This window comes from Zootoca vivipara, chromosome 6 (genome assembly GCF_963506605.1).
Source record: "Zootoca vivipara chromosome 6, rZooViv1.1, whole genome shotgun sequence".
NCBI classification, from domain to species: Eukaryota; Metazoa; Chordata; class Lepidosauria; order Squamata; family Lacertidae; genus Zootoca; species Zootoca vivipara.
The window spans coordinates 73,371,481-73,394,018 of record NC_083281.1 but is presented as its reverse complement, the minus strand read 5'-3'; the positions used below and the strand labels follow the sequence as shown (position 1 = coordinate 73,394,018).

General features: G+C 46.5%; 1 protein-coding gene across 1 annotated transcript in view; it reads left to right on the top strand.

Moving 5' to 3' along the window:
* The first annotated feature begins 363 nt into the window (after positions 1-363).
* NPHP4 (nephrocystin 4) overlaps positions 364-22,538 on the top strand; it is a 100,305-nt gene continuing 78,130 nt past the window's right edge. The window contains exons 1-5 of the mRNA XM_035119028.2: positions 364-426; positions 6,555-6,745; positions 13,549-13,701; positions 21,551-21,723; positions 22,046-22,110. Coding sequence (XP_034974919.2) covers positions 6,608-6,745; positions 13,549-13,701; positions 21,551-21,723; positions 22,046-22,110 — 529 coding nt within the window. The 5' untranslated portion in view covers positions 364-426; positions 6,555-6,607. The remainder of the gene's footprint in view (positions 427-6,554; positions 6,746-13,548; positions 13,702-21,550; positions 21,724-22,045; positions 22,111-22,538) is intronic.

Below are 22,538 nucleotides of genomic sequence, written 5' to 3'. Positions count from 1 at the left end.
TCTTAAGCTAACGGTATACAGTATAGTGCAGCTAAAATTTGAATTTTATTTTTTCCCCGCGCGCGCGACTTTCTGCCCGTCCGAGGCCGCGCCCCTTTTCTCCGTTGCCGCGGCAACGCCTATGCTACTACAACGGCCGCCACGCCGGCTTGGGCCGTACCATTTAGCAAAGTTCGGTGGGGAGGGTAGGTGGCAGAAGAGGAACGCAAGGAGACAAAGAGAGGGAGGGCGGGACGACAGGCAGAGGAGAATAAACCCTATAAGGAGATAGAACGATACTGGGCGAAGAGCAGTGGCGAAAGGCAGCGTTTGGCCCCTGGTGACGAATGGTTGCTCTGCCCCCCCTCCAACCAATAGGCGAGTGCTTCGGCCCGGACAAGATGGCGGCGGCTGTGAGCCCAAAGGAGGAGAGCATGAAAGTGGCAGGTAACGGGAGGTGGGAGAAAGTGGGGCGAGCACCCCGTCCCATTGAGAGAGGCGATGAAAAGCAGCACGCTGATTGGCTGTCCGGTTTCCCCTTCCTCGTATAGCTTTAGGGGTGCATTTTGCTTTGCCCCTTTCCCATTGGGGAAAAATAGAGGAGCCCGCTGATTGGCTAGCAGATTCCCTTCACACACACTCCACCTCGCGAACGGGGGCGCCAACTGGCTCTGCCCCTCCTTTGTTGTTCCGCTAGGTTCTAGAAGGTTCCATTGGCTCTTCTCCCTGCAACGTGGCCTCTCTTGACATTTTATATACAGTACTGTAAATATATAAGGTGGTTTGTTTGTTTTTAATCACTCACCAGTGCCCCCAAGAAGCTTCACACACCAACTGCTGAAATAATTTGATAATTTCCATGGAACACCCCGCAGATGATGATGATGATGATGATTAAATTATCACAATATACTATAACAGTGGTTTCCAACCTTAAATTTTGAGTCCATGCCATAGCTGTCAACTTTCGGATTTGAAAATAGTAAGGGATCAGCAGCCTCACCTGTCCAAGGTATATCTAACAATCCAGGATAGCAGCCGGAAACGGCGCTGGAATAAGGGAAATTCCAGCAAAAAAAGGGAAGGTTGACACCTGTCCTGTGGCTTGGAATAAGGGAGTTTTCCGCAAAAAAGGAATTGTTGACAGCTATGGTCCATGCCTCCCCTCTGAGCCTCGGTGACCCGCAGAGCCTGCAACCCCTCACCCCTTTTTTTGAACACCTTCCCTTGTGGGTGGAGGTCTCCTTCAGCCTCCTCTCCTCTCCTTGGGAGTCCTCTGGGCAGCCGCCTCCACTGCTCCAAAGAGAGGTGCCTCCTTGTGCCACCCCACAAAGGGCTGGGAAAAAGATGTCCCCAGCCTCAAGCAGAAATACAGTGGTACCTCTGGATACGAACGGGATCCGTTCTGGAGCCCCGTACGCATCCAGAGCAGTACTTACCATGAAGTGCTGAATTTGCGCATGCTCCCCGCATGATTTGACGCTTCTGCGCACGGCATGTCATTCGCTGCGTCTGCGCATGCGCAAATCACCAAACCCGGAAGTAACCTGTTCCGTTACTTCTGGGTTCGGCAAATACGTATTCCGTGTCGTACACAACCTGAAGCATATGTAACTAGAGGTATGACTGTACGTAGTAGAAAGGCAAGAACTCAGGCCACCATAGTAATGTATCCCTGATAGTAGTTCAAATGATACAATAGTTTCAAATAGTTGGATTTATTTTAGAAGTTTATACAGTACGTCAGATGAAGTGTATATACCAGGACAATAATTTTCGAAACAGGGCCCTCTCCTGGTATATACACTTCATCTGACGTATAAACTTCTATAAATAAATCCAACTACAGAAGAGACTACTGTATTTGAAACTATTTTATCATTTGAACTACTATCAGGAATACATTACTATGGTGGCCTAAGTTCTTACCTTTCTACTATTTCTGTGGGATCTTCAGTCACGAACTCCAACTTCTTTACTTACCCAGCCTTAAGCAGCCTGACAGAGATTGACCAAAGATGAACACTAAGCCAGCACCTTACTCACCTTGGGAGGCAGCAGCGGGCACTGCTCGGCCTGCCATGGCGGAAAGGCTCCCCTTCGGCGCCGGGCACTCACCTTCTAGATAGGCGTTGCACTCAGCATGCACAAGAAAGGCCAACGTGCTGCCTGGCTGCCCGGTCTCCCACTTGCCTGCCCGTTCCCTACAGCAAGGGCTGGCGGGGTGGCCGCCTGGGCTCCCTCAGTCACCCACTTGCTTGCATACTCCGAGGCAGCCTCAGTTCCTGGCAACCGGCACCCCCTGGCAAGCCCGAGAGGCACCATTGGCCCGGGGAGCTTGTAGCCAAGGCTTCTGCAACAAACAACTGTGCAAGCCTTTGAGAGGCAGAGATGCGAAAGGGCATCCAAGGAGGGAGGAAAGAGGGATGGAGGCCCGTGTTGCCCACGGCACCCTTGCTCATCCTTCAAGGCACCCTGGTGTGCCACGGCACACTGGTTGAAAACCCCTGTCCTATACCATCATACAAACTTAAAATAAAATATCCCACCCTGGCCAGGAAGATGAAGTTAAGGCAGTACATCAAAATAAGACAAGTTCCTAATCTAGGTAACCATTTATAGAGAAGGCAATATACATATAGTTTATGCTAACCAAAAAGTTTCATAATGTGAAGGGAATGCTCTGTTTTTCATTTTTGGCCCTTTATAAATGCAATAAAGCTGTACCGATTAGTTGTGGAGGAGTCTTTATGTGCCAAACCTCGTGCCAGTTTTATTATACTATTTCCTACAAGTGCTGTTTGCCATGAGAGCACAAACAGGAAAGTTTTTTTAAAAAAATTAATATTAGTGTTCCGAAAACTTGGTTTTACTGATTTGTGAATGGTACCTCTTCTTCAGTTCAGATCTGTTGAACATAATAATAATAAGGATGTGTGGAGAAAATGGGAGCTTGGCTAGGTTACTACTTAACTTTTAAAGGTAATATTTGCACACTGATCACACTGATTGGTACAGTGAAGATATACCACCTAATTTTATATATAACCACAGTGACTGCTTGATACTTTGTATGTTCCACTTCCCTCCCTCACTTCCTGGTTAAGTCAAACCATAGTTTACTGTTATGTTCAGACTGGCATACATTAAGGATGTGGAACTCAATACCCTTCAGATGCTGATAAGACTACAGCAGTCTTATTATTATTATTATTATTATTATTATTATTATTATTAGTTCCTGCTTTTTTCTCAGCCAGTAAAGAGCAAGAGTGGGATTCCCTTCAGCTAGTGCATTTTTCCCCTATGTGATGACTTGCCCATAGTGTCATGATGATTTGCAGTTCTGTTAGAACTCAAAAAGCTTGCTTGCCATTTAATTTATTGCACAGCTTCCTCCAAGCCTTCCTCCAAGCACAGGATGGCTGACAGCACAGAATATACAATATAATATAAAAAATATACAAGAAAAGCAGCCTAAAATGAAAAACACAAATCAACAACACTAAGGGCCCCTCCAGATTTTCTTTTTTACTGGACATTCATTATGATTTATGTTCATGATGCTATTTGGGCAGTGATACACATTCCTGCTTTCAGTTCTGTTTGTCCCTCCAAATGTTTTGGGGCAGTCACACTGCTTCATTTTCAATCTGTGCATGTCCAATACCACAAAAGCTCTGGTTTCTTTTTGTCCCGCTTTTGGTTTGCTGTAGTCTCTCTGGATAGCTATAATGTTGTGGCATTGGGGAATCATCGCAGAACAAACCAAAGTAGATTAAATCCACCCCTAATTCTTTATTGTTGGGTCGAGAATATGTTGTAGAATACACCTGTAATAAAATAGCAGTCTGGAGAGCCCCTAAATAGTCTGCTCCATCAACTTCAGAAGGAACATTGCCTTAAAAACCTAGACGAACAGAAAATTGATTTGCTCTTGAAGAAAGCTAATAGAGAGGACAATCTCGGGAGGGAGCTGTAAATTGGGTGCCACCACCAAAAATGCCTTGTCTCACATTGCTGTCTTGTCCATGGTGCTGGTCATAAGTATGTATTATAGCCAGGGGGCTCCAGTTGACTGTAGGGCTTAAGGGTGCTCCTTCATGTATTAAGGTTCCAAGAGGGAGATTGCTCTTGTGCTTGGATCTTGCTTGCTGGTTTCCCTTTGGGACATTTGGTCAGCCGCTATGAGAACAGGATGCTGGGAGGCCTTGTTCTTGACATTCCCTGTACTGTAGTGGGTCTTAATCTCACATTTATCGGTCCTGTTTCTTCACTGATTCCCCTGCCTGTCAAAAATTGGTAGGACTTCAACCTTGATCCGAGGCAGACCTGCACTGCCCACCCACTTCCAGTCCCAAGGAAGTTATTTAGGTACAGATGGTTCCTGTCCTCACCGAAGGGATGGGGCCTAGGCCTGCATTGCATACATACAGCCTGGCTTTGTCTTACAATGCCTGCATACATAAGACTCATGTTGATTTTATCTATGCAGTCAGGAGACTGACCCCACATCTTGGAACTTTGGCAAGGTGTGTGTGTGTGTTTGTGTGCCTCCCTATTCCCAAACTAGGGCAGGAGGGGTGGTTGGAAGAGGGAAATCTCCGACAATGAGGAAGGCAGAGGAGGGAAAAGAAAACTATAGAAAGGCCAGCAAGAAGAGGATGTGAAGGTGGCCCCTTCCACCTGAGCTGGAGCTGCAGGCATATTTCATCTGTACAGATGAGCTCTAGAAACCCCAGCATGTCATCTATGAATGTACACAGTGCTGGTTTCCCCCGTGGCAGGTCAGCTGCCTGCCCTTGAATGACTTATCTGGTTTCGTCTCCAGGCAGGGCTAATTTGGCAGTGAGTCATCTTTAGACTCCTCAGCTGGAAAGCGAGAGGATTTCTGGATGCCCAAGCCCTGCATTTGCCCAGCAAGCCTGTGTTTTTCACTGATATTGCTCTGTTTCCACACGCACCCACCTCCTTCCTGGTAAAATCCCCCTATATTGTACATTGTGTGAAATCAGGTGGCAATATTTCTTTTAGATTATCCCCTTCCCCCTCCTTTTTTTTACTGCCCTTTACAATACAGAATTCCCAGGGTTGTCAATGTAAAATATATATATGCACAAACAGTTAAGATACATATAGAATTCTGTTTACAAATGACAGTGATGGAGTTGGAAATCACGTTCCTGGATGCTTCTGCACGTTTGTTTGTCATATATTTCTTAACAAGTTTTAATAGCAACAGACATGCTTCAGGAAAAAACAAACAAACAGAAGAAGTAGTAATGGTTGTCACAACTGCTAATAAAAAAGAATAGGATTCAGCTCTGCGATTTACCTAGTCGGTAATAATACATACCGAGAGGAAAAGAATGCATGGTCTGCAATAAGAAAGTGTTCCATGGTCTAAAGCAGGCAGGTCCAACAGGCAGATCGTGATCTACCAGTAGCTCACTGGACGTCTGTGGTAGATCACCGGTAGATCAGTGGGCTCCCCCCCAAACAAGCTAAAAAACTCTGGCTTCCCTAAAAAAAGTTCAGCATCTTTGCCCTGCACCCCTAAAATGACCTGAACCACCCAAAACAGGGTTTCCTTCCTAAAAAACAAAAGGCTCAATTCTGCTTTCCTCTTCCCTAAAAAATGCTCAACAACTTTTACGTGAACCCCCCAAAACAGGGCTTTCCTTCCTAAAAATGCTCAACAACTTTGACCTGAACCCCCCAAAAGGGGGTAGATCACTGCCAGTTTTCAACTCTGTGAGTAGATCGCAGTCTCTTGGAAGTTGGCCACCCCTGGTCTAAAGGAAAACACCCCCCCCTCACCAAAAAAACAAAACAAAAAAAACCACAGACCCAAAGGTTAAAAAATAAGCTTTGGCTGTTCAAAATCTAGACACTTGCATAGATTTGTGGAACCTAATGCTTCTGAGCCACTTTATTTGTATGTAAAATAGAATTAGACATTTGTTTTAGATAAGGGGGGGGGTTAACCCCAACCCCTTTACATTTAATAAACTGCTACAGTAGGAAGAAAGATTTGGCCTATATTCCTGAAGTGCTAGGGGAGCACAATTCCCTACTCCACACGCCCCTGTAGTGATGGAGCAGCCTTTGCCAACCTGGTACTGTCCAGATATTTTGGACTACAGCTGTCACCAACCCCAGCCAACATGTGAGAAACAGGATCCTGGAGTAGATGGACCATTGGCATGATCCGACAGGCTCTTCTTATGTTCTGCCATGTTGGAATTACTCCTTCTGGAAACTGGAAGAAAATGCATAGGCAGGAATTGTGGAGCATGGGCTCCTATGCGCACAGCCATCTCTGTCAACAGGTAAGCGAGGCAGCTGCTTCAAGCGGCAAATGTCAAGAGGCAGGGGACAGTGGTGAGGTAAGTATTGCCTTCAGGCAAGGGTTTGTTGCTGTGGACTAGCAAAAGCTTTGAAGGGGCTAGTTACTTATGTGGACCTTGCCAAATGCACCTTCATAGCACTGGAAGACACACATGTAATGTGAGGGTGGGCCAAAACCTTTCTCAAGTCAGATTCCCTTTTTGTTTTTTGTTTCCCTTTGAAAGGCAGAAGTCTCTGTGGCTGAAGTGAAAACAGTGCCAGCATTTCAGGCAGCAGGATGGGGGAGTGGCAAAGGATCTTTGTACAAAACTTGACGGTTCCTCCACACAACCAGAGGAGACGGCACTCCCCACCCAGGGAATCAACGGCGTTTCAGTTCATCCTGAAGTCTGTGGAGGGAGATGCATTGAAGCTGGTAAGATATGCCTCCCTTGAAGACCAGGGTTGTTGTTTTTTTAAAAAAAGAAAAAGTCTCTCTGTGCAGGGACATTTTGGGCATCGCCTCACAGCTGAGATTATTATTAGTATTAAAATTATTATTTATTAAATTGTAAACTGCCTGTCATCCGAAGATCCTAGGGTTGTTCACAACAGAAAAATACAATGTGAGAATACAAAATACATAATAAACCAAAAACAAACCCATAACCCCAGGGCTTTGTTAGGCATGCCCGTCATAAGAGCCAGAAAATTATCCAGAGCTGTCTGGAAACCCATTGGATCCATCAGCCTTTGAGGGCAGACCATCCTAATAGATCTCCTACCTCTGCAGAGAGGAAGGTACTGAAAACCTAAATCTCAACAGGAAGTGATTTGACCACGACAAGAGACTGATACCAATACAATAACATTTAGATCAGGCATCCCCAAACTGCGGCCCTCCAGATGTTTTGGCCTACAACTCCCATGATCCCTAGCTAACAGGACCAGTAGTCAGGGATGATGGGAATTGTAGTCCAAAACATCTGGAGGGCCGAAGTTTGGGGGTGCCTGATTTAGATGAAATGCTCATGGAGGACACCTCCCCACCGAAGTGAATCTGTGATTCTTCCACTATCACAAAGATAATTCCCCATTAGCATCCGTGTCTATAAGTGGTAACCACCACCAACATCAAGTTATTGTTGGGGTAGGGGGGGGAGTCTTTTTTAAAAGGAGTTTGCAGTGTAGACAACGACATCAGGGACTTGAACTGAGAACCTTGGGGCCTGTGGGTGGGGTCTGGCATCAGAACTACCTCAAGCATGTGTTCTGGCCGAGAAAGAAATAGATGTGCTCAGGTAGCCAAACATCCTTCCGCTGCAGTTTATATTTTTAACTGGTGCTGCTGTTTGGTGTAATCATTTGTGTGCATGTGGGTGTATATATATGTGTGCACCAGTGGGGAGTTCTCTGCCCTTCCTGGGAATTTTTGGCAACAACAGCAACAAAAATGGATCTGTCTGTCTCAGGAGACAATGGAAGAGTGTGCCTTCAGGGGTAAAGTCAAACCGTTGGAGAGTTACAGTGCCTGCTGTGGCTGTGGAGACCAATACGGGAGGGACATGTTTTATTGTAGGTGGAGCAGATGAAGGCGTCTGGTATTTCTGCTGCAGGTGCAGTCTATATCTATCTATCTATCTATCTATCTATCTATCTATCTATCTATCTATCTATCTATCTATCATCTATCATCTATCTATCTGGCATGGGGCATTCTCAAACCTTGCCAACAAAGGTCTGTGTAGTTAAAGCTATGGTTTTCCCAGTAGTGATGTATGGAAGTGAGAGTTGGACCATAAAGAAGGCTAATCGCCGAAGAATTGATGCTTTTGAATTATGGTGCTGGAGGAGACTCTTGAGAGTCCCATGGACTGCAAGAAGATCAAACCTATCCATTCTTAAGGAAATCAGCCCTGAGTGCTCCCTGGAAGGACAGAGGCTCCAATACTTTGGCCACCTCATGAGAAGACTCCCTGGAAAAGACCCTGATGTTGGGAAAGATGGAGGGCACAAGAAGAAGGGGACGACAGAGGATGAGATGGTTGGACAGTGTTCTCGAAGCCACCAACATGAGTCTGACCAAACTGCGGGAGGCAGTGGAAGACAGGAGCAGGGCTGTATTAAGCATATCTGGTGCCCTCCGGCATTCCCCTGCCCCGTTTCCCAGCGCTGCTGTCTGGCGGGTGCAGCGCGCAGCGCGGCTCCCCCCTGGCGGCCCGGTGCCCTGACAGAGGACGAGATGGTTGGGCAGTGTTCTCGAAGCCTGGCGTGCTCTGGTCCATGGGGTCACGAAGAATCAGACATGACTAAATGACTAAACAACAACAATTCTCAAACCTACCTACATTTTAAAACTACATACCATAGAACCTACTTCCCCACCCTGTCACCGATTTCTCATTACTGTATAATGGCAGAATGTGATCTGGCCAGCTTGCCCTGTCTTTCTCATTTCCCTTCGTTACCTTGTCTGTCTGTCTCCAGAGTATGTGATGCTGCTGGTGCATCTCACTTAAAATAAGTAGGATTCACCTGCTAAAGCAAGCCTCTTTCATGCAAACTCAGCCCCTTCTGTACCACCTTGTGAAAGGAGTATAAAGTGGTTGATTGAACTCCCATCTACCTTATCCAACCTGCAGGCACGGACCTGAGAAGATGAACCTGCCACTCTCTAGGCTGAAGTGTTCAGGGGTTTAAAGCCCTGTCCTGCTAAATAATGCACAGCGACTAAATCTTTAATAGCACACATGGTAAAGTCTCTCTGCTCTAATCCTGGCCTTGCTGATGGTATTGGAGACGAGGGGGCAGCTGGGAGTTAAAATACCTTAAAATACCTTCTTTTGGATCGGGGGGTCAACGCTGAATGTACGTGGGCTGACCCAGGCCCTAAAGGGAGTTGCTGTGTGCACACCCTCCTCTGCCATGGTCCTGTCCCTTTTAAATCAAGGTGGGATGGAAAATTGCTCACTGATTATTTTGTAAGATAAAGAAACAATAAGCAAAAGAGAATGCACATTTTATAGGGTTTCCGTCTCAAAACACTGCTGCTGGTCTTCCGATTGGAGTGGGTTGTTGGAAGTGCATGGCTTCAGGGCTCCAGTTTCTGCAATGGCTGCCTCTTGCCATCCCGGCTCATTTCACAGTGGTGGAGATCAGGGAATGACAAAATCTGTCAATTTTGGTTTCTGACAGTTTCTTGTTTTTCCAAACCTAAATTCAGGTCACCCACACTTGTGCATCACTTTGCTGTTTTTTAATAATAAAAAAAGTTGCCCCAAAAAACTTCCTGCTTCCCTGGCTGTCTGAGGGCTCTGCTTTTCCCAGGGCAGCATGTATTTGACTAAACAATCAACGGCAAATTTAATAGCACCTAAAAACCTGGCCAAGGTGAGTTGTTGTTCTTGTTATTATTATTTCTTATGTACCACCATTTCCCTGCTAAGTGCATGGGACAGACAGGAATAAAAACACAGCATTAAAAGCAGGAACAGAACCACAATGTAAATTACAAGGTACAGTAATAAAGAACATTATGTTATGCAAATGGTGGCACTTCTCTTATGCTCTAAAGCAGCGGTTCCCAACTTGTGGTCCATAGACCCCAGAGGATCCACGTAACCCACCTATGGGGGTCTGTGGCATCATTCACATAACAAAATACACCATAATGTTATTAAAATTTTCTAAAGTAGGGAGTCTGTGACTTAGCTTTTGAAAAACTGGGTGTCTGCTAATTGGGAACCTCTGCCCTCCTGGAAGAAATAGGTGACTTGCTGCACCTTCTCTTAACTGGGGGGGACTAGAAACATGATTTATATTTGCTCCAGCTTAATCAGATTTCTTCACCAATAGCACACGTCTTCTGCCATGGCCAACCTTGTAAATATTTAAGATGGATGGGGTGGCTAATCTTTTCTCCTCTTTTTTTGGCCTAAGGGCTATGGTCTGCTCCACAGCCCTCTGCCACCCCCCCCCCAAGAAGCAGACTTTGAGCATGCATGAGGGTGCTTTAGAGAGGAGGGGAGGAAAGTGAAGCCCCATTGCACAAGTAGAAGCCCAGGCTTATGCACAGACTGCTTTGCGTATAACCCATTGACTGTAATGTTATTTTTTAAATGAAAAAAGGTGTATTATTAGATGCCCATTTAAATTTGTATGAGAAAAGCAATCCTTGAATAATTTAAGTGGCGCTGAGTGCCATGTTCACACAGAGAGCTGCTGTGTGGGCTCTTGACCTTACCATCACCCAAGAGCGCTGCCTTAACTATGCAAATCTGTGTGTCAAGTTTTCAGGACGTGCGCCTGCTTTAAGCAGCTGCTGTGTAATGTGCTGGTGGCTAAGACTTCCAGGGGCCAATTGCTTTATATTTGACAGAGAGTGAGAACATCGCCTTGTTTAAAAATCAGATGCAGTTAACTTTAATTACTTTCCCTCTGGTTCAGATACTGGCCAGCTGTTCCCTCTCTATCCTGCCCTCTCATATTACTGTAAGATATATATATTTTAAAATATATATTCAATCCTAACCTGGTTCCTAATCGACCACATTCATCTCCCCTCTTTGCATGTGACTTCCCACACCCATGGCTGTCTTCTGTGCTATCTCATACTATATGGAGCCCTGTGCCCCTTTGTAATTTATGTTCTTCTGTGCTTTGCTGGTTTTGCTATAAACTCTTAATTCCCCATGAGGATATTGCAAAGGTGGATTAGCATTTTTATATAAAACTTATACACCCAGTTCTCTTTAAAGTGGCTAAGTATAAACATACGTTAAGCTGCTATCCTGTATTTGTTTACCTATATTTGTTTACCTGGTCAGACCAGGATGGGGAAGAATTGTAGGGGTTACCTACTGACAACCATGGGGAGTGGCCCAGCAGGTTATGATAGGCAGAGTCTGGGCTGTGCGAGATGGAGGAACAACCCAGAGAGGAAACTACAGCTGAGGACTCGGACCCAGGGGAGGGTCCCAGAGGTGTGTCACCCCAGTGCTCCACCCGAACCCCTCCCATGTCACCTAGATGGTCTGTACCCAGGTGCTGGTTTTGACCTTTAAAGGCTTATGCGGCTTAGGACCCTCGTACCTATGGGACCGCCTCTCCCGGTATGCCCCACAGAGGACATTAAGTCCCACAAATAATAACATACTGGAGATCCCGAGTCACAAGGTGGTTAGACTGGCCTCGACCAGGACCAGGGCCTTTCAGTACTAGCCCCGATCTGATGGAATGCTCTCTCTCAGGAGACTATGGCCCAGCGGGAGTTGTCATCTTTCGTAGGGCCTGCAAGACAGAGCTGTTCCGCTTGGCCTTTGGACTGACTCAGTCTGACCCTGGTGTTACCCTCCCCTAAGGCTTTATCCTACAGATATTTAAATGAGGTTGCACTTGTAGATTCCTAATTTTAATATTGAATTTTAACATTGTATTTAATCTGCATGTTAATTGAATTGCTTCTTTTATGCTTGCTTTGATATTCTTGTTGTTAGCCGCCCTGAGCCCAGTCTTGACTGGGAAGGGCGGGGTATAAATAAAATTATTATTATTATTCTGTGCCAGCCTTTCCTTTGCCCCTTGCACTGCTGGAGCTTGCTCCTCGTCCAGCCTTTCAGGAGACACCCACCACCGGTCTGGTCCTGAGCCGGAGGTGACATCTCCTATGTTACATAGGTTGTGAAGAGTCCAGCACTGGCACAGACAGCTTAGGCTCAGCCCATCAGAAGGTGTCCCCATTTGCTTGCCCAGTCCAAAGAAATAACCTGCTTGCCACACTGAAGTGGTGCCTTCTACAGTCTTTATAACGGGACGTAAGGGGGCATGGCGTTTGTTGGATCAACGCTGTGCATAACACCTCTTGGGCCATTGATCCTTGCTTTGCTTATGTACCACACTGATCTGGCAGAAAATTTAACCTGAGATTGATTTCTTTATACAGCAGGAACCAGGACATTACCTTGGAGTAAAGGTAAAGGGACCCCTGACCATTAGGTCCAGTCGTGACCGACTCTGGGGTTGCGCGCTCATCTCGCATTATTGGCCGAGGGAGCCGGCATATAGCTTCCAGGTCATGTGGCCAGCATGACAAAGCCGCTTCTGGCAAACCAGAGCAGCACACGGAAACACCGTTTACCTTCCCGCTGTAGCGGTTCCTATTTATCTACTTGCATTTTGACGTGCTTTTGAACTGCTAGGTTGGCAGGAGCTGGGACCGAGCAATGGGAGCTCACCCCGTCACGGGGATTCGAACCACTGACCTTCTTATCAGCAAGCCCTAGGCTCAGTGGTTTAACCCACAGCGCCACCTGGGTCCTTGGAGTAAGTTCTACCAAATTCAGTTCATCCTACTCTTCTGAGTAGGCACATCTCATATACCAGTTAGTTTACGGCAGCCTTTTCTAGCCTGGAGCGCTCCAAATATTTTGGATCACAACTCCCATCCTCCCTGATCATTGACTGTAATAAACGGGGCTGGCGGGAGGACAGCAGGTTGGGGAAGAAGTAACTTTGCAGTGCTTCCCAAACTTGGGTCTCCAGCTGTTTCTGGACCACAATTCCCATCATCCCTGACCGCTAGTCGTGCTACCTAGGGATGACGGGAATTGTAGTCCAAAAACAGTTGGAGACCCAAGTTTGGGAAACCCTGAACTAGAGCAAGGAGATTTGTTAGAACAGGTGCAAATAGTTCCCTTTCTCCTTAGGACAGGCCCTCCTCCGTTCTGATGGACCGACCATGCTAATCAGCTCACTGCTACTGGCTTTGACAACTGTGTTCTACCTCCATGGTCAGAAGCAGCACTGTAAGAACAGGATGCATGGTTCAATGGGCCGTTGGCCTGATCCAGGAGACTCCTCATAAGTTTTTAACAGTTTGCTGCAAATTCCATTTGTAATCTGAGAACTTGTAGATGAACCCTGAATTCTGCATGTTGCTGGAAGGGCTACCTCCTCTGGACCCATGCCTTGAGAGAGGCAATGGAATTTCTTAGAGCTGCACTCTCCATCTTTAAGAATCCTTGTCAACTAGACCAAAAGCTTATCCAGCCCAGCTTCCTGTTTCCCTGGAAGCCACAGGAAAGGAGGGTGCTCTTGTGCTCGGGTCCTGCTTGCAGGCATTCCATAATTGGCATTTGGTTGGCCACAGTGATAACAGGGTATTGGTCTAAATGGGCCACTGGCCCGATCCATTTGGTTCTTCTTACATTCTCATGGTTTGCTTTGGTCTACCACTGGCAGAGAGCGTTGGATGAAATGTCGGACGTGGAATTCCAGCTGCGCCTTTCCTTCTTTGACGTCACCTACCACCATTTCTTTGGGAAGACCTGGAGGAGTGCCACGAAGCCCCTTAAAGCTGGGCTGGGACATCTCCCTGCAGCGGTCTTCCACGAGGTAAGGAAGAAATGCTCTGAGTGATGACTGAAATTGAGGTGTTGGTGGGGCACAGGGTTGGGAAGTTGAATTGGCCCAAATCCACAGGGTGGTTCAAAAGCCTGTAGGCGACTCATTATTTCTGTAGTGGGGTGAGGAGTTCATGCTTATACCATAATCGACGTGGTGCTAATTTTTAAGCGCCTCTGTTTTCCCTTAGACAGGATGGGTGGAAAGCTGGGATCAGGGAAGGCAGGGCAGGGAAATCGTACCTCCATTGTACTTTCTGACAAGGTAACAGGGCAGGGTTGAAGAGCTGAGAGTCCTGATAGCCTGGCGACGGCTCAGTAGTAGCTCACAGCTTTGCTCTTTCAAAAAAGGTGGCACGTCAGCCCCAAATATGGGTTCAGTCTGTTCGTATATGGGTCCTGCTGCTTTTATCCATGTGATGGCGGTTCCACTGCATGTACAGAGGTTCCTGTTGATGCGTCAGGGACCTGTGGAAGTTTAGATCGCCAACGTGCCCCAGGATTTCAGCAAGGACTGTGTTACAGGTTGCAAACAATACTCTGCCAGTATCAATTATTAATAATCATAATGAACTAGAAAGATAGGTACGTGTCTGGGACGCGGGGTTAGGAATGGGTCTCCCGCTGTAAACCATGCAGGCACCTGCCATTGCAAGATCTCCCCTTAACTGTAATTGTAATCTGGTGGGTGGTATTGATGTCGCAGTGGAAAAGAAGTTCTTCCCTTACACTTTTATTAATAGCTTAATAAACAGAATACATACCTATCGGCTTCTTGCTTTCCGAAACTGGGACCAGAGATTCTCTGCCCCCTTAGTCTCCTCCACCACCACGTTGGAATCGTATGACGTCGGGGCTGGAAAGATCCCAGCGCCAGGTTGCTTGAGGTGTTGAAAATTGTATGCTGGTCTCTTTTGTAACCTCTTGCAGTCATTTGGTACACTTTCTTCTCCTGAACTGCTCTGCCAGTGCATGTGTTGGAGGGATTATCGGAATGCTCAAATGGAGAGGAAGGCGAACCCCTTTCCCACTAGGGATTGCATAAGTGAATTCCCCCCACATCTACTGCTTTAGGAAGCTGCTAGTGTCTTGATGAAGGCCGCAGCCCCTACTCCAGTCCCCAGCCTCATCTCAGACCTAGTTGCATGCCCAGCAACCAGCTAACATGAAGGCAAGGGGGGATTCTTATCGGACCTGGAACCTGGGTGTTATCAGTGAATATAGGTAGAGGTCAGCAAAACATTGGCTGGCCTTGCTAGTCAAGCAGCAGTTTGCGGTTGCCAGGAACCTCACCCTGAAGTCAGCAGGAGGTCATGCGGAATCCCGTAAGAATGTAAAAAGAGCCCTTCTGGATCAGACCAATGGCCTGCCTAGTGCCTACTCCAGCTTCTTTTGTCTGCAGGAGGGCTTCTCTTGCAAGTTCCAGAGGTCTGAGAAGCCTATTCTGCAGTAACTCGGAGCAGGGCTTTTAGTGTGCCTGCCCTTGTTCTGTGGACATAGCTATTGTTGAGCTATGACAGGAACCCTGATCTGCACTTTCTGGAAACAACTGAAAAAACTCCAGATATTATAACCTTTCCTCATAGACCAGTTGCTCCAGCCCATTGATTTAGGATGCCCCTTTATGTGCTTTTGCTTAAAGGGCTGGTGATCTCTTAGGAGTTGCTTGAGGTTAGATGCTGGAGCCTGAATGATCACAGATACAGCAGGCTCGGATCCTACGATTCTGAGGCTTCATACATCTGTGATTCTATGGCCATGCCATTCACAGGGGCAGAGTGGTGTGATCTATTCGTCTCAGCAGCTCAAGTGGAGGGTGGGGCACACCCAGACTTGGCTAGATCACAGCCTTGGACCCTTCCGGAGTCCCTGAGCACATGCTCCTTCCCTGGTCTTTTATGTATTTATTGCATTTTTATCACACCTTTTTATTCAAGGAGCTCAAGGTGGTGTACATGATTCTCCCCGCTCCTCATTCAATCCCCACAACCTACCTGTATCAAGAACTTTTTAATGTTTGATGTTTGCTATGTTTTTATTAAGTTGGAAGTCACCCAGAGTAGCTGGGACAGCCCAGTCAGATGGGCGGAGTATAATAATAATAATAATAATAATAATAATAATAATAATAATAATAATAATAACAACCACCTGTGAGGTAGTTTAGGATGAGATCCAGTGACTGTCCCAAATGGAACAGTCTGAACCATGGAAATGGAAATCTGAGCCGTGGTCTCCGGCGTCCTAGTCCCAAAACACTACCCACTACACCACACTGTCTTTTCCCCACCCCCATATCACTTATAGGTCTCTCAGTATTCTCCTGGATGTCCCGCCTTTCTTCTTTCCCCATTTCTAGTAATATTAGCTGTAAAATTATGCTCTTTCCCCGCTCATCTCCGGAATGAAGGGTTTGAGCAGAACTGGGATTTCTCTTGAGTGTAACTTGGTGGAATTCTCTTCCGCAAGAGGTAGTGATGGCTACACACTTTGATGGCTTTAAAAGAGGGTCAGACAAATTCTCTGAGATACCCTGCACATTAAGTTGTTCAGGGCTTTGTAAATGAGCCTGTCACACGGTATTGTGCCTCCATTCTGTCTCTCTGCTCTACCCTCGCCCCCTCAGTCTAGTAAATGATGGAAGAGATTTTTAAAAAATAAAAATAAAAATTCTCACTACACTTGTCATGCTTGAGATCAGGCAGCAGATGGTGCTCTTGCTCCAGGAATGACACAAGGTCAGGAAGCATATACAGTGGTACCTCTACTTACGAATTTAATGCATTCCGAACACACATTTGTAAGTCGAAAAAAATTGTAAGTCGAATCCCATAGGAATGCATTGGGAGAAAAAATTCATAAGTCGAAGCAACCCTATCTAAAAATTCGTAAGTAGAAAAAAATCCTATTTAAACCGCATCCAAGATGGCGGACGGAGCGCCATTTGTAAGTAGAAAAATTCGTAAGTAGAGTTATTTGTAAGTAGAGGTACCACTGTACAACCAATTCAGGGGTGGTAGGAGCAGCTGAGGGTGACGGGGTGTCCCTCCCCAGTAACTTTATTCTGTGTTGTCTTAAACTTGGCACCACTAGACCTTGCTCTGAGTTGCCCTGCGTCTTCCCTTCCTCTCCCCCCCCCCCCGATGATCCCATTAAGTGGATTGCCTTTCTTTAAATGCAATGTTGCGTTTTAGTATTTGTAAAGCACAGTTCCCGGGAACTTTAGGATTATGGTGCATTTTGCCATTTCTCTCTCTCTCCTCCAGTGGCGAATGGATGCAGTGGGCCAATCAGGTGCTCAATACTCTCATCACATTTGATATAGGAAAAAATAGGGGTAGTTGGCTTTTGCTGCCCAACTCCCCAAGGGACTGAGTCCTCTCTAAGTTCATGATCAGTCAGAGATGAATGGACGGAGGCAGGATGCAGTGAAAGCAAGGCAGATCTTTATTTTTCTGTTGCAACAGAGTCATGACCTATCAGAATCATGCATTGTTTCTGAGCATGCAAAGAGATGCTTCCCTGAAGGCCAGAGAAGCAACAGCGAGGGCTTCTTACTTTAAGGAGTGTTTTTGTTTGTTAGGTTTAGTGATATAAACAAACAACAGTTTTCAACCTGAGGAACTTCCAGTCTCCATTTTGGCTGGTGGGGAGTCAACGAAGGGAGGGGAGATGCAAGGAGGAACAAGTGTCAGGGTGAGGGCAGCAGCGGAAGGAGGAAGAGGTGATGAGGGCGGATCGAGGGCAAATGCAGGCTGGCCTCTGTGGGCTTCTCTTTGGGCGGGGATGAATTATGCTGGGATTGCAATTCAGCATATTTGTTCTTTCAATCAAGGATGGTATCATGCTTCCAGGACAGATTTCCCTGCTAGTCTGAGCAACTCGGACACCTGCTTCAGCTGTCTACCAGGTTCCTTTGCCTTTGACTCACATTCTCCATCCTTCTGCCATTTGAAGAGTCTCAAGACCTTCTTGTGACCCTTCTTTCCCACAATGGCAGCAGTGAAATCCAAAGGAGCCGGTAAAATTGTTCTGCTAAACAGTATCAACAGCAACAGAAAAATCCAGGTTTTTTTTTTTTTTGCATTGAGGGTATTCCAGGGATTGGAATGCAGCACATGTTAATGGTTTAGAAAGTTGTTTATTCCGTCACAGAGAATAACTGTCAAATCCTGATAAGCCGCTCCAAAGAGGGCAGGAGAACATCGTCTCATCTGTCACAAACACGGTTCCTGCGTGGATAATTTGCTGAGCCCCGTTTGCCACCCCCCCCAGCCGTACTGTTCCGGCTAATGAACAGCTTCATATCACTGTGATTATTCAATTATTATTTCCCCCTGATGATAATGGGGGAGCACTTGTGTGGAGAGGTTTGCCAAGGTGCCATTGCAAATAATTACATTTCCCTCGTTTACCTTCCTGGGAAGCTGCTTTCAAACCTTTCAGAGAGAGCTGCCTGTGCAGGGGAACCGTCTCTTAATGCTTGTCTTCTTAATGGCAAACGGAAAGAGAGTTGTCCAAGTTCCTGGATGCCCAGTGGATTCCCCCTGTCGACAATTAGGCGTGTGAAATATGCAGCAAGCAAGCAATCCTGCTTCCTTTACATAAAGCTAGGCAAGCACATAATAAGTAAAAAAAATATATTTATTTGGATTTAATCGTTTGTTCTGTGCTGTGGATCCTGGTGGATGCAAGGCTTTAAAGAACTCCCATGTTGTTCCCAGGCTATACAAAGCCCGAGCCAAAGATAATAGAATCATAGAATCATAGAGTTGGAAGAGACCACAAGGGCCATCCAGTCCAACCCCCTGCCGAGCAGGAAACACCATCAAAGCATTCTTGACATATGCCTGTTAAGCCTCTGCTTAAAGACATCCAAAGAAGGAGACTCCACCACACTCCTTGGTAGCAAATTCCACTGCCGAACAGCTCTTACTGTCAGGAAGTTCTTCCTAATGTTTAGGTGGAATCTTTTTTCTTGTAGTTTGAATCCATTGCTCCGTGTCCGCTTTTCTGGAGCAGCAGAAAACAATCTTTCTCCCTCCTCCATATGACATCCTTTCATATATTTGAACATGGCTATCATATAACCGCTTAACCTTCTCTTCTCCAGGCTAAACATACCCAGCTCCCTAAGCCGTTCCTCATAAGGCATCGTTTCCAGGCCTTTGACCATTTTGGTTGCCCTCCTCTGGACACGTTCCAGCTTGTCAGTATCCTTCTTGAACTGTGGTGCCCAGAACTGGACACAGTACTCCAGGTGAGGTCTGACCAGAGCAGAATACAGTGGTACTATTACTTCCCTAGATCTAGATGCTATACTCCTATTGATGCAGCCCAGAATTGCATTGGCTTTTTTAGCTGCTGCAGATGCCTGTGGAAGACCCTCAGGTGGGATCCAAGTACAAGAGCCCTCTCCCCTCCTGTGGTTTCCAGCAGCTGGTATTCAGAAACATTGCTTCCTCCAACTGTGAAGGCAGAGCATAGCCATCATGGCCAGTAGCCATTGATACTCCTATCTCCATGAGTTTGTGCAATCCTCTTTTAAAAGCCATCTAAGAGAATTGTGATGCCCACAGAGACCAGTATGTGTGCCCTTCCTTGTCCTAGTCCAGTGAGGGGACAACACTGCAAAGCTCCCAATCCCTATAGGTACATGGCCACATGGGCAGGGCTTTTTAACTCTTCCCTGCCATGGCCCTCATGAAGATGCCCCACCTCGAGGCTGCAATTTGTGGAAGGAAGGCCCGATTTTGGCTGAAACCATGGAGGTGGGTGAGGAACAGTGGCCTTTTCTTCTTCAACCACCCAATTAACGTCAAATGCAACAAGACATTTAACATAGCCCGTATTGCATTCTCGTTCGGGAGGGAGCTCAGCCAATTTCTCTCCCGAATCTTCACTTCGGTATAACCCTGGTGGTTTTTAACTGCCAGCGTGGTAGCCCCATTCAGGAAAGGAGGCATATGCTAGGAAGACCAATATTGGCACTTCTGGAGACAGCAATAGGCTTAGCGACGCAACGGATACCTACTTTGAGAGAGGTACCCAATTCTTCAGGAACCTGCACATAACTCTGCCTTGCCGGTCCGCTTGTCAACGGTTGCTGACAATTTTTTCCATCATTTTGCAATAAAAGATAATAGAATAACGATTTATTTCTGCGGACTGATGCTTTAATGCCTCCCTCCGTTATCCTTCCCTGACAGTCTGTGATTACAGCAAATGTTTTGCCTGTGACACTTGGATAATGACTCTCTAATAGAAGGATTAACCTGCTCTTCAATCACACGCCTGCCAGGGATTGCACCCAGACTTTCCAAGTCATGCAGGTCTAAGGAGAGGCGACTGGACATGGTTTGGGAGTGGTCCAGAAGTGATTCCCTTTGACGGGAACTGGCACAGGCTAAATCTTTCGAGGACCATACACTTAGTAAGCTCTGCTGCTTACAGCAACTACGGACAGGGGGCTGGGCACAAATGTGCCAAGATAATCTTAGGGTTTCTAATCTCCAAATGGAGAACTACTTAGCCCTCAGCCCATGTGACCTTAGAAATTGAGATTTTTGATCAGGATGCCAACCAAGACAGAGCATCCATCATTGCTGCCCGTTTCTCTACTTGGTACCCCCAAATTAAGACCAATCACTCAAGGCCCCATTACCTTGAGACTCTGGCCTTCCCACAACTACACAGGGTCTTTGTAGAACTAAAATTTCAGCAGATGCCCTCGGCATATTTGGAGGGGAGATACCAGGGAATTCCCCATATGGATCGCAAATTTATACATGAATGCAATCAGGTAGAGGACATCACACACTTCCTGCTGACTTGCCCCCTGTATACAACGCCCAGAGGAAAATTTATATCGCCCAATTTTAATTGGCTTCCAGGTCGATCTGTACAGGAAGTGACAGCTGAACAGCAGATAAACATATTTACCTTATACACCAGGTAGCCACATTTACACTGGTAGCCAAGAAGCTCCGTTCCATCTATGTGAATGCACTCCAATTTTAAGTCTTAATGTTGTAAATTTCTTTTTATGTTGTAAACTGCTACGAGGCTACGTTGTATGGTTTTAGATGAAATTTCCTTTTATTCTCTGTCATCTGTTGTAAAGGCCTTTGGCTATATGCAATAAAATGGATTGATTCCCTTTTGACGGGGGTCAGGACTGGGCCACCCATTAGCCTTGGTGAGGCAGTTGCCTCGGGTGGCAGGCTGGGGATGACTTGAGAGGGGCAGCAGATCCAGCCTCCCCCAGGAGCATACTGCTCATTGCCTCCTGTGCTTGCTGCCCATGGCGGCTAATGTCACTTGCTGCTCTCCAGATTCTCCCCCCAACCCAACCCCAACCCCTTCAGCATGCTGTGGCTTCTAGTCACTTCAGGCAGAGGAGGAGGAGGAGGCAGTGATGGGGGAGCTCCCCTGCCTTTTTCTGTTTCGCCTTAAGTGGGAAAATGTCTTGGGCTGGCCCTGCCAGGGGTAGTTGGTTGTTCATTTTCACTCCCCCCCCCCGGGTACTGCTAATGCCATGACTGATATGGACCCAGCACTGTGGGCACCCACTCTGGGCTGCTACTGAGGGCCAAATGCTGCACCCACGTGAAAGTTGCAGAAAGTTGGTGTATGAAACCTGAGTGAGAGGTGGGGAAGTCAAGATCTCACAGGGTGGGAGACTAGGAGGGGAAAAGCTTGATGTACCATATTTGTGTCCTTGGAAGAAGTTCCTGATATACAGGCAGCAAGGGACCACAGTTTGGAATCGGCTTTAGTTAGCTGCAAGCTTCTATGATAACCCTACTCATCTCCTCTCCCCTCTTGCCCTCCCCTTCCAGACTGTTTATTTCCACACATCTTTGGATTATCCCAGCATCGTTTTGGTGGTGGAGGTCGTAGCAACAGCCAGGAGGCGGGACGGGACCCCGCAGGAGATGTCGTGTGGTTTTGGGATCGTACATTTGTTTAACAGCAGATCTGAGCCAACAAACCTGAACTTGAAGGACAAAGGGTAAATGGATAAACTTTTGTAATAGCAGAGGCAGATATCTTTAGGGCTGTTCACACAGTAAAGATTAGCTGGTTGTTAAGCCTAGAGCTGTGTTTGTGTTGACATGGTTGGGGAACCTGCAACCCTTCAAATATTGTTGGACTTCAACAACTGACCAGTGTGGCCAACTGACCAGTGTGGCCAATGATGGGAGTTGAAGTCCCAACAACATTTGGAGGGCTGTAGGTTAAAGAGAGTTTCTGGTTTTTATTTACTACTCTGCACTGGGACAAAAGATGACACCAACCCTCTGTATCATGTTCTGTCTCCTTTTTCTCCCCAGGCTCAGTTTGTATCATGGGACCCCACGAGCCCTCTTGCACCCACTTCTCCAAGAGCCAATAGAGTGTAAGTCATGAGGCATATCGCCATTTTCACATGCTAGACAGTGTATTCTTTGCATATGTAATAAGGCGGATCCATAAAATTCTGAGGGAAAGCAGAACATGGACTCAGAGGGGAGGGGGATGAATGAACCCAAAGTACCCACCCACAAAAGAGTCTGCATGCTGTGTCTCAGTATACAGCGCAAAAACAAAACTAAACCGTGATAAATCCCTGAAACGAGATATTGATAAAGTGAATGATACTAAAACTAAACTAATAATTGTTCAAAAAAAACAACAAACCAAAATTAGTTTAAACCTCCCAAAAGAAACCTTGAGATAGAAGAAACATAAATTTCTCTGTATACTTCAGCAGTCTGGCTTGCCTCCTTCCAATCAGCCCTTCCATGGCGGGTCATTCTGTCTCATCTTTTCACTGAGTGTGACTGG